This window comes from Haliaeetus albicilla, chromosome W, assembly GCF_947461875.1.
Source record: "Haliaeetus albicilla chromosome W, bHalAlb1.1, whole genome shotgun sequence".
Taxonomy (NCBI): Eukaryota; Metazoa; Chordata; class Aves; order Accipitriformes; family Accipitridae; genus Haliaeetus; species Haliaeetus albicilla.
Genome location: NC_091515.1, coordinates 23496303 through 23510351, shown reverse-complemented (window position 1 = coordinate 23510351; position 14049 = coordinate 23496303). Strand labels below are relative to the sequence as shown.

General features: G+C 41.3%; 1 protein-coding gene across 2 annotated transcripts in view; it reads right to left on the bottom strand.

Moving 5' to 3' along the window:
• The window catches only part of LOC104325022 (growth hormone receptor), a 256244-nt gene that overhangs the window by 11264 nt on the left and 230931 nt on the right, over nucleotides 1–14049 (bottom strand). For both annotated transcript variants that reach the window (XM_069775195.1, XM_069775196.1), the window contains 3 exons: nucleotides 12519–12648; nucleotides 5378–5538; nucleotides 4166–4344 (listed from right to left, as the gene is read on the bottom strand). In XM_069775195.1, coding sequence (XP_069631296.1) covers nucleotides 4166–4344; nucleotides 5378–5538; nucleotides 12519–12648 — 470 coding nt within the window. The remainder of the gene's footprint in view (nucleotides 1–4165; nucleotides 4345–5377; nucleotides 5539–12518; nucleotides 12649–14049) is intronic.

Below are 14049 nucleotides of genomic sequence, written 5' to 3'. Positions count from 1 at the left end.
ATGTCAGGTGGATCTGGGCCTGTTGTGTTTTTTGTTTTTGCTTTTTTTTAATAAGTCAAAAGATCAGCCCAATATAAAATATGATAAATAACTAAAGGAAAATTAGACTTTCAAGATTCCCTATCATGCATACATTTTTAGGCACTTCATAGTTAGACACTTCACTACTAAGTCATCATTCTTCACTACTGCTCAGATGGTGTGTGTTTTCACACCTTATTTGAAAAACACAGCAGCCTCACAAGGTCTGTATAGCTATTGCCATTCATGACTAGTAAACTTGGATAGACATAAGAGGGGACAGAATTTTAGTCTAGTGAATGTAATGGGCAACACTTCAAGATAAGAGTAGAATTTTAAAAAGATACCCAGCAAGGAGCTACTAACAATGATGAAAGTTTTTCAAACTGTGAGCCAGATTAAATTTGGCTCTGTCTCATGAACAGCCACTATATGAGGGTAGGGATTTTATTGTTTTTAGGAAGTTTCTCAGTAAATAATTTTGATCCTCTTATCACTATGACTTATTGTTATAACACTTTACTAATTAATGTTTTAGTCCTCTTTCAATTCATGTTACCTATTTTCAATTAGTAAATGGACTGGAAAAAATGAATGATATACATGAAAAATCAAACAAGTTCATCCCAAAACCTCTAAAAAAATTGCAAACAAGTCTCAGTAAGTACAATTTAGAGTACTATAAATTCATTTCTGTATCAATTTTTGTATCAGTTATATGTACAAAGCATTATGATATATTTAAGCAAAGATTATCCTTTGTGTATAAAACCAGTAATAACAGTATAACTGGACATCTCTCTCTTTACTGCTTCAACACTCATTACAGAAGACATTTGTAGCAAAGAATGCAAAGCGTGAAATCATTTCTCCAATGCTGTTATTGGGACTTTTGCAATTGTCTCAGCCCAGACCAAGATTTTGTTTGAAAAATTCTCTTTTGTGCTCTAACTGATAGTGTCTCAGGGAATTATGCCATGTTTGTGCTTTTAAGCTGAAAGGCACAATAACATAGAATATATACAGCTGCAGTACAACATAATCTATGGCACTATTTTTCTTGAGGCAAGCATATCATTCAGCAATTCCTTATCTGTTTTCTGAAAGAAGAAACACTGAACTTCAAACCTTTGATCTCCTGAGAACTATTCTCAAGGCATGCTGGAATTATTGATGGTACTGGAATAAGAACAAAGCTTTATTAGGGTATTTTTATGATTGATACCTAAAGGCTTATAAAAAATTTAAAATGTGCATTTTTAAAGAGGTATCTGTATTGCTGCCTGCTTTTGTAAATCCCATAAATACTGTGCATATTTTCAAGTTCTTCTTAAGGAGTATTGATTTGCTACCTGATATAGAGAACGAACTGCTTATTGCTTAATGATTAGCTCTCTGTAACTTTATAGACCAAGGACTGGTGTTTGTCAGGGATTAAGCCTGTCAGAGACTGGTACTTGGGAGTGATGAGCAAGAGGGAGCCATAAGCAATCACAAAACTTAATTAAATGTTTGATGAATTTATGATCTTGTTGAGAAGGCACAAGCAGAGGCCTTGCTTGAATAGGTAGGGCTGGAAAAGATAAGAACTCCTGCCTTTGTTCTCGTCCTTGTAGATAATTTAGCTTAAACTAGCCATATGGTTTTACACCACTAATGAAAACTTAGATAATAAGAGCACTAACAAGCATTGATGTATCAAAACATGTAAAGGACCATAGTGCACAGAATCACCTGAGGAGGGTCAAATAGCGGACAAGTGAGGAAGACTATGGAAGACCACCAGAGACCTTCAATGTGCCTGTGTAAAGGACATTTGCATATGCTAGTAGTTTCCTGGAAAACTAATGAATATGTATAACATTTCTCGGAAATCTAGTGAATATGTATGTAGAACATGTACTTAACCTGCACAATTAGGCCCGACGGTGTGCACGATAGGTGGAGTGATCCCCCGTGCATCCAGCGCTGCCAATAAGGAATACCTACTTAATAGTTAATCAAACTATTGAGTTAGTTTCTTTGAATCATGCCTAAACTTAATTCATTTTGTAGGCTTTTCAAATATAGAGGCTATACATTAAGTGTAGCTTAAACCAGTATAGAAAGAAATTCAGACAAGTATTAGGAAAAAGTTATAGACATTATAGGCCTGTTTGGCTGTAGACTTACTAATAAGGAGTAGGATAAACAGAAAATGCCAACATTGAGAAGGATCAGAGGTGAGGAGGGGTCCAAGGTCTTTCACAGATGAAGGCAAACCAACCAACTTGACTATGTTTCAGTTGGTAAACTTGCCTTTTGTAGGTTAAGACAAATTCATAACATTATTATCTGCCTTCCTTCTGTCAGTTAACTTACTTCATATTAATAAGAAAGTAAAGGAAGGGTTCTGCTCTGAAATGATGTTCTTATTGCATTGAACTGATATTCAGGAAGAAGTCTCCATATGCAAATATTCCATGACACACTGGCACTTAGCCTATGCATTCAGGTAAGCTGGGTACAATTTTTTTCCCCCATAATGGGAAAACTAACTACATGAGAAGTCAGTGATTTTCAAAGGAAAATTTAAAGGATTTGGGGTATAACCATTTTATATTTTCATGGACTATCCATAGAGTCACAAACTTAACATTGCTGTCTGGTATGAATTCTCTATGTCTTATTGTTATGGGTTTGTGTGGCGCAGGTTTTTTTTTTTTTGGTAGCCAGGGAGGGGGCCACAGGGGTGGCTCCTGTGAGAAGCTGCTAGAAGCTTCCCTGGCTCCAAGTTGGACCTGCCTCTGGCCCAGGCTGACCCAATCAGTGACAGTGGTAGCGCCTCTGGGAGAACAGATTTAAGGGGAACCTGCAGTGAGTAGTGGGATTGTAATGTGAGAGGAACACCTATGTGGATGCTGAGGTCAGTGAAGGAGGGGTGCCTGAGGAGGTTGATGCCCCTGCAGCCTGTAGTGAGCCAGCAGGCTGTCCCCCTGCAGCCCATGGAGGTGAGCAGGGGAGCGGAGGTCCCCGAAGATGGCCGTGACTCCATGGGAAAGCCCGTGCTGGAGCAATGTGTGACTGAAGATCGGCCGTGGAAAGGACCCACGCCAGGGGAGTTCGGGAAGAACTGCAGCCCGCGGAAAGGACTCACGTTGGAGAAGTTCGTGAAGGACTGTCTCCTGTGGGAGGGGCCCCATGCTGGAGCAGGAGAGGAGTGAGGAGTCCTCCCCCTGAGGAGGAAGGAGCGGCAGAGACAAGGTGTGGTGAGCTGACCCCAACCCCCATTCCCAGTCCCCCTGCGCCACCGGGGGGAGGAGGTAAAGAAAACCGGGAGTGGGGTTGAGCCCTGGAAGGAGGGAGGGATGGGGGGAAGGTGTTCTAAGGTTTGTGTTTACTTCTCATTATCCTTGTTTTGATTGGATTGGTAGTAAATTGAATTGATTTTGTTTCTTCCCCAAGTTGAGCCTGTCTTTTGCCTGTGACCATAAGTGGTGGGTGATCCCTCCTTGTCCTTGTCTCGACCCATGAGCGTTTCTTTATATTTTCTCCTCCTCATCCCACTGGGGCTGGGGGGGGAGGAGTAAGCGAGTGGCTTTGTGGTGCTTTGTTGCCGGCTGGGCTGAAACCACGACACTTATCGATGTTGCATTGTTTTTACTTGCTTATTGTATCAAATTTTAAATTATAACTCAAAGTTTTTCTTCCTTTTTTTAATCTGTTGAAACAATATTTATAAATATTAGACCTTTACAGGTACCCTGAAAAATCTGGACTGACAGTGACATTTTCTAACCATAATATTCCTGTTCCAACTACTAAAAATACCATGCACTGTTTCAAATAGCTGAGTTTTAAGAAAACAATAGAGAAATATTTTATCCTTGAAAAAAACTGTATATATGTGATTATTGCTATACTTCCTAATCTAACACGGGGATTTCAGGGTCTCATTATTATCCTGTGTGCCAACTATCTTGACACAAAGTTACAATGTTTGCCAAAAAACTTCAGAAGAATATGGGCATATTTTTTAAGACTTAAGGTATCATCTAGTTAGCAAGTACAAACCTGTTGCTTTTCATAACAGTATGAAAGTGTTAGGGACAGAACAAGCCTGCACTGTACTATGACCATTGTATAATAAATACTTGCTTCATACCTCCTTCCATTTTGTCTCATTAACTTCTTTGTACTGCAATTCATACTCCAGAGTAATCCATCCCTTCTGAACATCTGCTGTTGGTGGTGGATCCCATCTTACTTGGATATCCCCATGGATCCCCGTCTGACTAGTATTTAGCAGAGTCCAGTTAAGGTGGACAGGGGGATCAGGTAGTACTGTTTAAACAGAGTATTTAGAATAAACCAGCCAGTTTTCAATGTGAAATGACCATTTTTACTACACACTATTAAATGATTTCAGGACTAAAAAAACATATTAACCACACATTTGCTGATTAAAATTAAACCTATGAATCGATGACAAAGTCACTACAAGTTTGGTAACAAGAAGGCACCCTGCCATTGGCAGTAGACATGCTCTGCATAAATCTTACCTGAATGACTAATAAAGACGACTAAGAATGTATTACCTATTATACTACATTTTCCAATAGCAGCTTATAAACCACTGAGACATAAACAGCTCTCCATCAAAAATTAAATTTTACTTCTCATTATAAATAAAAACAATAATTGGAGTAACACAGAAAGATAAATTAAATATTTAATGACTACTTCTGAAATAATGTAGAAATACATTGAAAAACTATGGTATCTGAAAAGCTATTCTCATTTTGCTCAGCTGAAGGGAACAGTGGGTATTCTGGTCACTTGCAGGAATAAAGTGTTAATTGTGTATACATACACCACTGCTCTGAACAAGCAATAATGTCTGGAAAATCCTAGACAGTCACAATTCATATAGCAATAAATATAAATTCTAGCTTAGAAATGCTAAACATCCTGATTCTGCAGATTAGTGTTGATTCAGGAACAAAAACCTATTTGGTTCCAGAACTTTTCAGAATCAAGATTTTAACGCCATCCTTGCTCACACTAAACAAGGGGATGTAGCATCCATTAGAAAGGGCTCAGAGTGACAGCAAAGGCAAACTCATCTGCAGACATTTGAGAGACCACGTATTTGCTTTTATCCTTTTAGCTTTCTTCCAACCTGGGCAATATTTTCTGGTGTGGATCACATTACATATGTTACAAAAACAAATCCCTTCCAATATATCATATTTTTTAAGAAACTAACCTTTCTGAGATGGAGAATTTAAATATAGTATGAATAATATGAAAGCTTATAGAATCACACCTATTGTGGTATAAAAATATAGAGGTAAAATGCATAATGGAAGCATACCTATTTCATCAACGCTGAAACATTTTTCATCAAATACTTCATCTTTATTAGCAAGCTTAACACAATACGGTATCCAAATAGAGGTGTAGGACGTGTTGAAATAACAGCTATTTTCTCCTGCAGTGATATAATCAGGGCATTCTTTCCAGTCTTCATCATTCCTAGAATGACAACAAAAATGTAATATACATGAGAGAGAGATTTATAGATCTTACAAGGTACAAATTACAGATGTTACAAGACATGTTGTTGATAAGTCATAACTAATATGGAAGTGAGAAATGCATGTCAATATTTATTGTGACTTAGGATGAAGCCAAACCACTATCCAAGCAACCTGCATAAATGTGTTTAGGTTCTCATGTACTCGTAGTGGCATTTCTGTGCTTTGGATGGTGTTTCCAAAAGATCAGTCAGAGAGCACATGTTGTCATGCTGGTAGGTGCTAATGACTACCAGCAAGCACAAACTTAGATAAATTTGATATGCATTTAAGCAACTGTTGTTCAGGCAAAATTAAATTGCAATAAGATGGCCATCTACATAATGAGATCTGAAACACTGAAAGCCAGTCCTTACAGCAGATCAGTACTGCACTACCTGCACAGCCAAGGACAGGGGAGTGCATTGCCCTGGGGAGCTGAATTGGGATGTAGGCACTGGAGCATTGATTGCTCACATGGGAAAGTGCCCAAGGGTGGATGCTGCAGGAGACCTAGCACAAACTAACCCAGGACTGCAGGATGTGAAAGAAGGGAAGAGAAATACAGCGCTGTGAGTGAGGGCGGGCTAAATTCCTTGGGATACAGAACTTCTAAAACACAGGCTTGGAACTACTAGCAAGAAGGGGTTGGGGTGGATTCAATAACCCAGCTCAAATGCATCTATGCCAACACACGCAGCATGGGCAATAAACAGGAGGAGCTGGAAGCCATTGTGCAGCAGGATAGATATGACTTAGTTGCCATCACGGAAACATGGTGGGACGACTCCCGTGACTGGAGTGCTGCAATGGATGGCTACAAGCTCTTCAGAAGGGATAGGCAAGGTAGAAGAGGTGGTGGGGTGGCTCTCTATGTTAGGGAATGTTTTGACTGTACAGAGCTACACGATTCTGATGACAAGGTGGAGTGCTTATGGGTGAGGATGAGAGGGAAAGCCTATAAGACAGATATTGTGCTGGGAGTCTGTTATAGACCACCCAACCAGGTTGAAGAGATGGATGAATCATTCTACAAGCAGCTGGCAGTAGTCTCAGAATCGTGTGCCCTTGTTCTTGTGGGGGACTTCAACTTTCCAGACGTCTGCTGGAAATACAACACAGCAGTGAGTAAACAATCTAGGAGGTTCCTGGAATGTGTGGAAGATAACTTCCTGACACAGCTGGTGGGTGAGCCAACCAGGGCAGGAGCCTTGCTAGATCTATTGTTTACGAACAGGGAAGGACTGGTGGGAGGTGTGATGGTTGGAGGCCGTCATGGGCTTAGCGACCATGAAATGATAGAATTTTCGATTCTTGGTGAGGCAAGGAAGGTGGTCAGCAAAACCACCACTATGGACTTCCAGAGGGCAAACTTTGGCCTCTTCAAGGCACTGGTTGAGAGAGTCCCTTGGGAGACAGTCCTGAAGGGCAAAGGGGTCTAGGAGGGATGGACATTCTTTAAGAAGGAAATCTTAATGGCTCAGGACCAGGCTATTCCCATGTGCCGCAAGTCGAACTGCCGAGGAAAATGACCGGCCTGGCTGAACGGGGAGCTTTTGCTAAGACTCAAGGAAAAAAGGAGAGTTTATCATCTCTGGAGGAAAGGGCGGGCAACTTGGGAGGAGTACAGGGATCTTGTTAGATCACACAGAGAGAAAATTAGAAAGGCAAAAGCTCAGCTATAACTAAATCTGGCCACTGTCGTAAGGGACAACAAAAAATGTTTTTACAAATATGTTAACAGTAAAAAGAAGCCCAAGGAGAATATCTTTCCTTTAATGGATACAGAAGGGAACGTAGCCACCAGAGATGAGGAAAAGGCCGAGGTACTTAATGCCTTCTTTGCCTCAGTCTTTAATAGTGAGTCCAGTCATCCTCAGGGTACTCCACCCCCTGAGCTGGAAGGTGAGGATGAAGAGCATAACATACCCCCCTTAATCCAGGAGGAAATAGTTAGGGACCTGCTACGCCATCTGGACACTCAGAAATCTATGGGACCCGATGGGATCCATCCAAGAGTACTGAGGGAACTGGTGGAGGTCCTTGCCAAGCCACTCTCCATCATCTATCAGCGATCCTGGTCAACAGGGGAGGTCCCAGAGGACTGGAGGCTTGCCAATGTGACTCCCATTTATAAGAAGGGTCAGAGGGAGGATCCGGGGAACTACAGGCCTGTCAGCCTGACCGCGGTAACGGGGAAGATTATGGAATGGTTTGTCTTGAGAGCACTCACATGGCAAGTCCAGGATACGAAGGGGATCAGGCCCAGTCAGCATGGGTTCATGAAAGGCAGGTCCTGCTTGACCAACCTGATCTCCTTCTATGACCAGGTGACCCGCCTAGTGGATGAGGGGAAGGCTGCGGATGTTATCTACCTGGACTTCAGCAAGGCCTTTGACACTGTCTCTCACGGCATACTCCTTGAGAAGCTGGTGTCTCATGGCTTGGATAAGTCTACTCTTCGCTGGGCGAAAAACTGGCTGGATGGCCGAGCCCAGAGGGTTGTGGTGAATGGAGTTAAATCCAGTTGGCAGCCGGTCACAAGTGGTGTTCCCCAGGGCTCGGTGTTGGGACCCGTTCTGTTTAATATCTTTATCGATGATTTGGATGAGGGGATTGAGTGCACCCTCAGCAAGTTTGCAGATGACACCAAGTTGGGAGGCAGGGTCAATCTGCTTGAGGATAGGGAGGCTCTACAGAGAGATCTGGACAGGCTGGATCGATGGGCCAAGGCCAATTGTATGAAGTTCAACAAGGCCAAGTGCCGGGTCCTGCACTTCGGTCACAACAACCCCATGCAGCGCTACAGGCTTGGGGAAGAGTGGCTGGAAAGCTGCCTGGCAGAGAAAGACCTGGGTGTGCTGTTTGACAGCCGTCTGAATATGAGCCAGCAGTGTGCCCAGGTGGCCAAGAAGGCCAACAGCATCCTGGCCTGTATCAGAAATAGTGTGGCCAGCAGGAGCAGGGAGGTGGTTGTTCCCCTGTACTCGGCACTGGTGAGGCCACACCTCGAGTACTGTGTTCATTTTTGGGCCCCTCACTACAGGAAAGACATTGAGGTGCTGGAGTGTGTCCAGAGAAGGGCAACCAAGTTGGTGAGGTGCCTGGAGCACAAGTCTTATGAGGAGCAGCTGAGGGAACTGGGGCTGTTTAGTTTAGAGAAGAGGAGGCTGAGGGGAGACCTTATTGCTCTCTACAACTACCTGAAAGGGGGTTGTAGTGAGGTGTGTGTTGGTCTCTTCTGTCACGTGGCTGGAGATAGGACAAGAGGAAATGGCCTCAAGTTGAAGCAAGGGAGATTTAGGTTGGATATTAGGAAAAATAAAGGGTTGTCAAACATTGGAATAGGCTGCCCAGGGAAGTGGTTGAGTCACCATCCCTGGAGGTATTCAAAAAGGGAGTGGACGGGGTACTTCAGGACATGGTTTAGTGGGCATGGTTGATGGTTAGACTCGATGATCTTGAAGGTCTTTTCCAACCTATATGATTCTATGATTCTAAGAAACCCCTTGTGTTTTTCCATTCTGGCTTTGTTAAAAAATTCATAAATATTCTTTGTAAATAAAAGAATTGCAGCAGGAAATATCACATTCATATATTTCATTTAATCTCTTAAAAAAGCCAAACCAACAGTTGTAAAGAGTGGCATGAATTCTCAGACTGAGAAACACTGCTACTTGTGTAGGGTCATTTTCATACATCCAAGCTGAAACTATGCAGCAGGTCCAAAACCAAAGAAGTCTTCAGTAAAGCAAAATGGGAACAACCAGATTATTAGAAATACTCTACAGGAAAAGTGACAGACATTTATTCAGTATTTCTGAAGTCACTTTAAAAAACCAAATCTGCTGTTCTTTATCTCAGTACTCTCTCTCAGCCCAAATATAGAGTGAATAGGGATCTTTTAAAAAATTACAGTCTTGGTTTGTTAAAAATATACTGTAAATGCCTTTTCTTACTGTCGTGGTTTAACCCCAGCCAGCAACTAAGCACCATGCAGCCGCTCACTCACTCCCCCCCCACCCAGTGGGATGGGGGAGAAAAAAAGTAAAACTCGTGGGCTAAGAACAGTTTAATAGAATATAAAAAGAAGAAACTAATAATGATGATGATAACACTAATAAAATGACAACAGTAGTAATAAAAGGATTGGAATGTACTAATGATGCGCAGGGCAATTGCTCACCACCTGCCAATCGACACCCAGCTAGTCTCCAAGCGGTGATCCCCCGCCCCCACTCCCCCCAGTTTATCCACTAGATGGGACGTCACATGGTATGGAATACCCTGTTGGCCAGTTTGGGTCAGCTGTCCTGGCTCTGTCCTGTGCCAACTTCTTGTGCCCCTCCAGCTTTCTCGCTGGCTGGGCATGAGAAGCTGAAAAATCCTTGACTTGAGACTAAACACTACTTTGCAACAACTGAAAACATCAGTGTTATCAACATTCTTCTCATACTGAACTCAAAACATAGCACTGTACCAGCTACTAGGAAGATAATTAACTCTATCCCAGCTGAAACCAGGACACTTACTAAGAGCCATTTGTGCTGGTTTTGGCTGGGATAGAGTTAATTTTCTTCATAGTAGCTAGTATGGGGCTATGTTTTGGATTTGTGCTGAAAACAGGGTTGATAATGCCGAGATGTTTTTGTTATTGCTGAGCCATGCTTACACAGAGTCAAGGCCTTTTCTGCTCCTCACCCCACCCCACCAGTGAGTAGGCTGGAGGTGCACAAGAAGTTGGGATGAGACACAGCTGAGACAGCTGACCCCAAATGACCAAAGGGATATTCCCTACCATATGACATCATGCTCAGCATATAAAGCTGGGGGAAGAAAAAGGAAGGGGGGGATGTTCGGAGTTATGGCATTTGTCTTCCCAAGTGACTGTTACACATGATGGAGCCCTGCTTTCCTGGAGATGGCTGAACACCTGCCTGCTGATAGGAAGTAGCGAACAAATTCCTTGTTTTGCTTTGCTTGCATGTGCAGCTTTTGCTTTACCTATTAAACTGTCTTTATCTCAGACCCATGAGTTTTCTTACTTTTACCCTTCTGATTCTGTCCCCTATCCCACTGTGAGGGAGGTGAGCTGAGCGGCTGTGTGGTGCTTAGTTGCTGGCTGGGGTTAAACTAGGACACCATTCAAGCTGTACAGAAGGAGGATTAAGCTAAACCAATTATGCCAAGTGCAGCCTTCAATACTGGAGTGGGTGCTTAAGAAGTAAAAAGGCAGATGCTACATAAATTAAGAAGCATTTCTGCTACTAAGCACAGGTCTTGTGCTTAGCTGATGAGACCAGACACTTTTCTAAAGGAAATGCTGTAGCTCAGGAGTCAGAACTTCATAAAGGTGTATGTGGTTAGACACTATGGTTTGTGTTAAGCAGAAGACTGGGTTAGGTGATATATTTCAGTCCTGAGCCTTATATGTTGCTTGCACATTAAAACAGAAATATTTTTCATGTGGATGTTCCATTCACATCTTTTATTGCAGTATACTAATTTCTGGGGCAAAGATGAAATGTGATCTGTTCAACATATGAGGTACTGCTTTATTGAGAGTTGAATTAATTTTTAAAGTTTGTACTCTCTTGATGCATGCCACTGACAACTGTCAAGTATACATTTACACTTAAATAGTGGGTTTAACTTGGACCCTTATGTGCACACATATTTAGCTAACGGTCACAAGAGCATTCCAGATGCTTTTAGAAGGCCTTGAACAGAATAAACAAGAAGAGAGAATAAGAAAGATGCCAATTAGAAGAACACAGGTGCACATTCCACGATAAAGGGAACTTGGCACAAAGAACCGTGCATTCCACGATAAAGGGAACTTGGCACAAAGAACCTCAATTCGGCAGTTTATCTTGACCAATCAGACTGAGAAAAGTTTTGCATGTTTTAGTTGGTATAACCAATTATGTCCTATGTTTATACGCGTGGACAGAGTTAGTATAACCAATTATATCTTATGTTTATGCGCGTGGACAGTATCGATATAACTAATCATATTCTATGCTTGTGCGCGTGGACAGTGACTTTGCAGAATATGTGACTATAAGTATGTGTGTGTTTTAGCAATAAAGGGTCGTTTGTCGTATGCTTTCAAGATTACAGGCGTCCGTCTACTTCAATCTCCTCACCCTTATATTTCTGAAAGGTCTCGGAAAAGTAAGAAATCAAGCTTTGCCATTAAGCTTAAGTTTGCTAAGCAGCTGTATCATCACCAGTAGAAAGTCTGTAGATCAAAAAGGTTGAAACATTAGATGGAACAGAAACTCACATCCTCCTATTCTGTGAACAAAATGCCTATTTCCCTTAATAGCCATTACTGGTAATGTCTATGTCCTCTTTCAGGCTAATCATTGTAACATCCTGAAAATTACAAGGGCTTAAATGGAATGTGAATCAGCATTGAACAGGGCTCAATGAAACATTATCCCCAGTCTCAGAGCAGCCTTTTTACCTGGACCTGCACATTCAGACTTTAATCTAGCAATAGATCAATGGAAGTTCTAGAAAAATGTAATAAAAAATTGAAAGGGGCTTGTATCCAAACTCCACATCTGAGCACAGATATAAGGAATCTCACAGTTGCATGTTAGGTTGGTAAGGAATAAATTGAAGTTCCCTATTAAAAATTCCTTTCCCAAGCCATAGAGTGTTCAGTTTTGGATTCTGAAACCTGGACCTAAATTTATAAGAATGTGTTCTTAATTATCTGCCAAGTAATGCTTGTCACCGCAAAATGCTTGATAATTAACAACAATTTTTGACATTGAAAAATATATACTTAAACCACAGTTTTATGCCCTCAAAACCAGTATGGTTTGCATCATAACAAAAAAATTAACAGCAATGAGCTAACAGGAATATCAAAGTATATGACTTTTCTCTCTTTTCCTCTGTCTTTCATTGTTTCCATATTATTACCTTTTCATGTACAATAGTTGTATTGTTCCTGGAGCAGTGAGGTTATAAAAATTTCCATCAGTCCAATAACATGAAAATGTCTCCAGTTCAGGTGATCTGCACTTGCTGATTTGTGGCCACCGCAAAATGTCTGTCAGGAAAAATGGCAGAGGACAGAATGAGACACAAACTAACATGCTGTTAAAATGAAACTCAGCATTTTTAATGAGTAATTAACTTTTCTTCCAATTGCTTACGTACAATGAGGAAAGATTTAAATTCTTCTTACATGCATAAACGTAGATGACTATACCTGTAGAAAGCCAAATTTGAAAGTCAAGCTCTCTTTTGTGCAGTGTGGAAATGTTAGTATCACAGCCTGACACACAGCATGGGGATATGCCAGCACTGTAGCTGTAGTTCAGTACAGATATACCTGAATTAGCTCTGTACTTGCTTTAAAGAAAGTGTGGTACTGCACAGCTCAGTATTAGACTAACCACAGCTTAGTATTTACCCAGCTGAGCAGTTTTGCAATGTGTCTACTCATTAGAGTAGCTACCTTGAACTGAGTTCAGGTTTGTGTATACTACATTGTGTAGATATAACCTTGCTCTGAGAGAGATAAGGGCAGCTCTAAGCATGTGCTTGTTCTGCCACATGCTGCTTCTATATTCATAATTTCTGTTCTTTGTCAAAACTGAAATGATTTAGGGCCATGAAATGACTGGTACAATTAGTCAGCCTTGTCAATCCTTGTGAGAAAAATAAAAACAAAAGTTGCAGGTATGATTCACTGCTTTCAAAGCAAGTACTTAATTTTTTTCCTGATTTTTAAGGGTCTAATGAAGCAGGCATTCTAAAATGCCAGTGTTTCCTATTTGGCCTGGAAAGCTTTCCAGAGGGAGATCACATGCATGTGGAAGCATCTACCTCTCTTCATTATCTGGGAAATGTGATCATTTATTTAAGAAAATTTCTCCATGAGGCACCTAAAATGTAGATATTAGTCAGTTGTTTATGATCAATGAAATGATCCCTGGCCAGGGAATGACATGATTCTACTGGACTCTGCATGTCAAGATCTTTGCAAATATTTTTGCAGTATCACAACTGTAAATATTTGGTACAAAACATTTACACTCAAAGTTGGAAAAAAATATTAAGGTACAGACATACACATGCACCAGATGCTTCCTACTATGCATGAGGATTTTGTAGCCTTCCTGCATGTTAACTCCTTTCTTTATGGCTCAGAGAGACACAGCCACTCAATGCCAGAACAATTTGTATTTCTTTGGCTTAATGGTTTAAATTGTCCCCTCTACATTCTACACTGCCAAGCATCCACATCAGGCAGTAACTAATACATGAATATTCATAGAATCATATAATCATAGAATATCTCAAGTTGGAAGAGACCCATAAGGATCATCGAGTCCAACTCCCTGCTCCTCACAGGATTAACTAAAACTAAACCATATGACTAAGAGTGTTGTCCAGATGCTCCTTGAACTCTGACAGGCTTGGTGCCATGACCAATTCCCTGGGG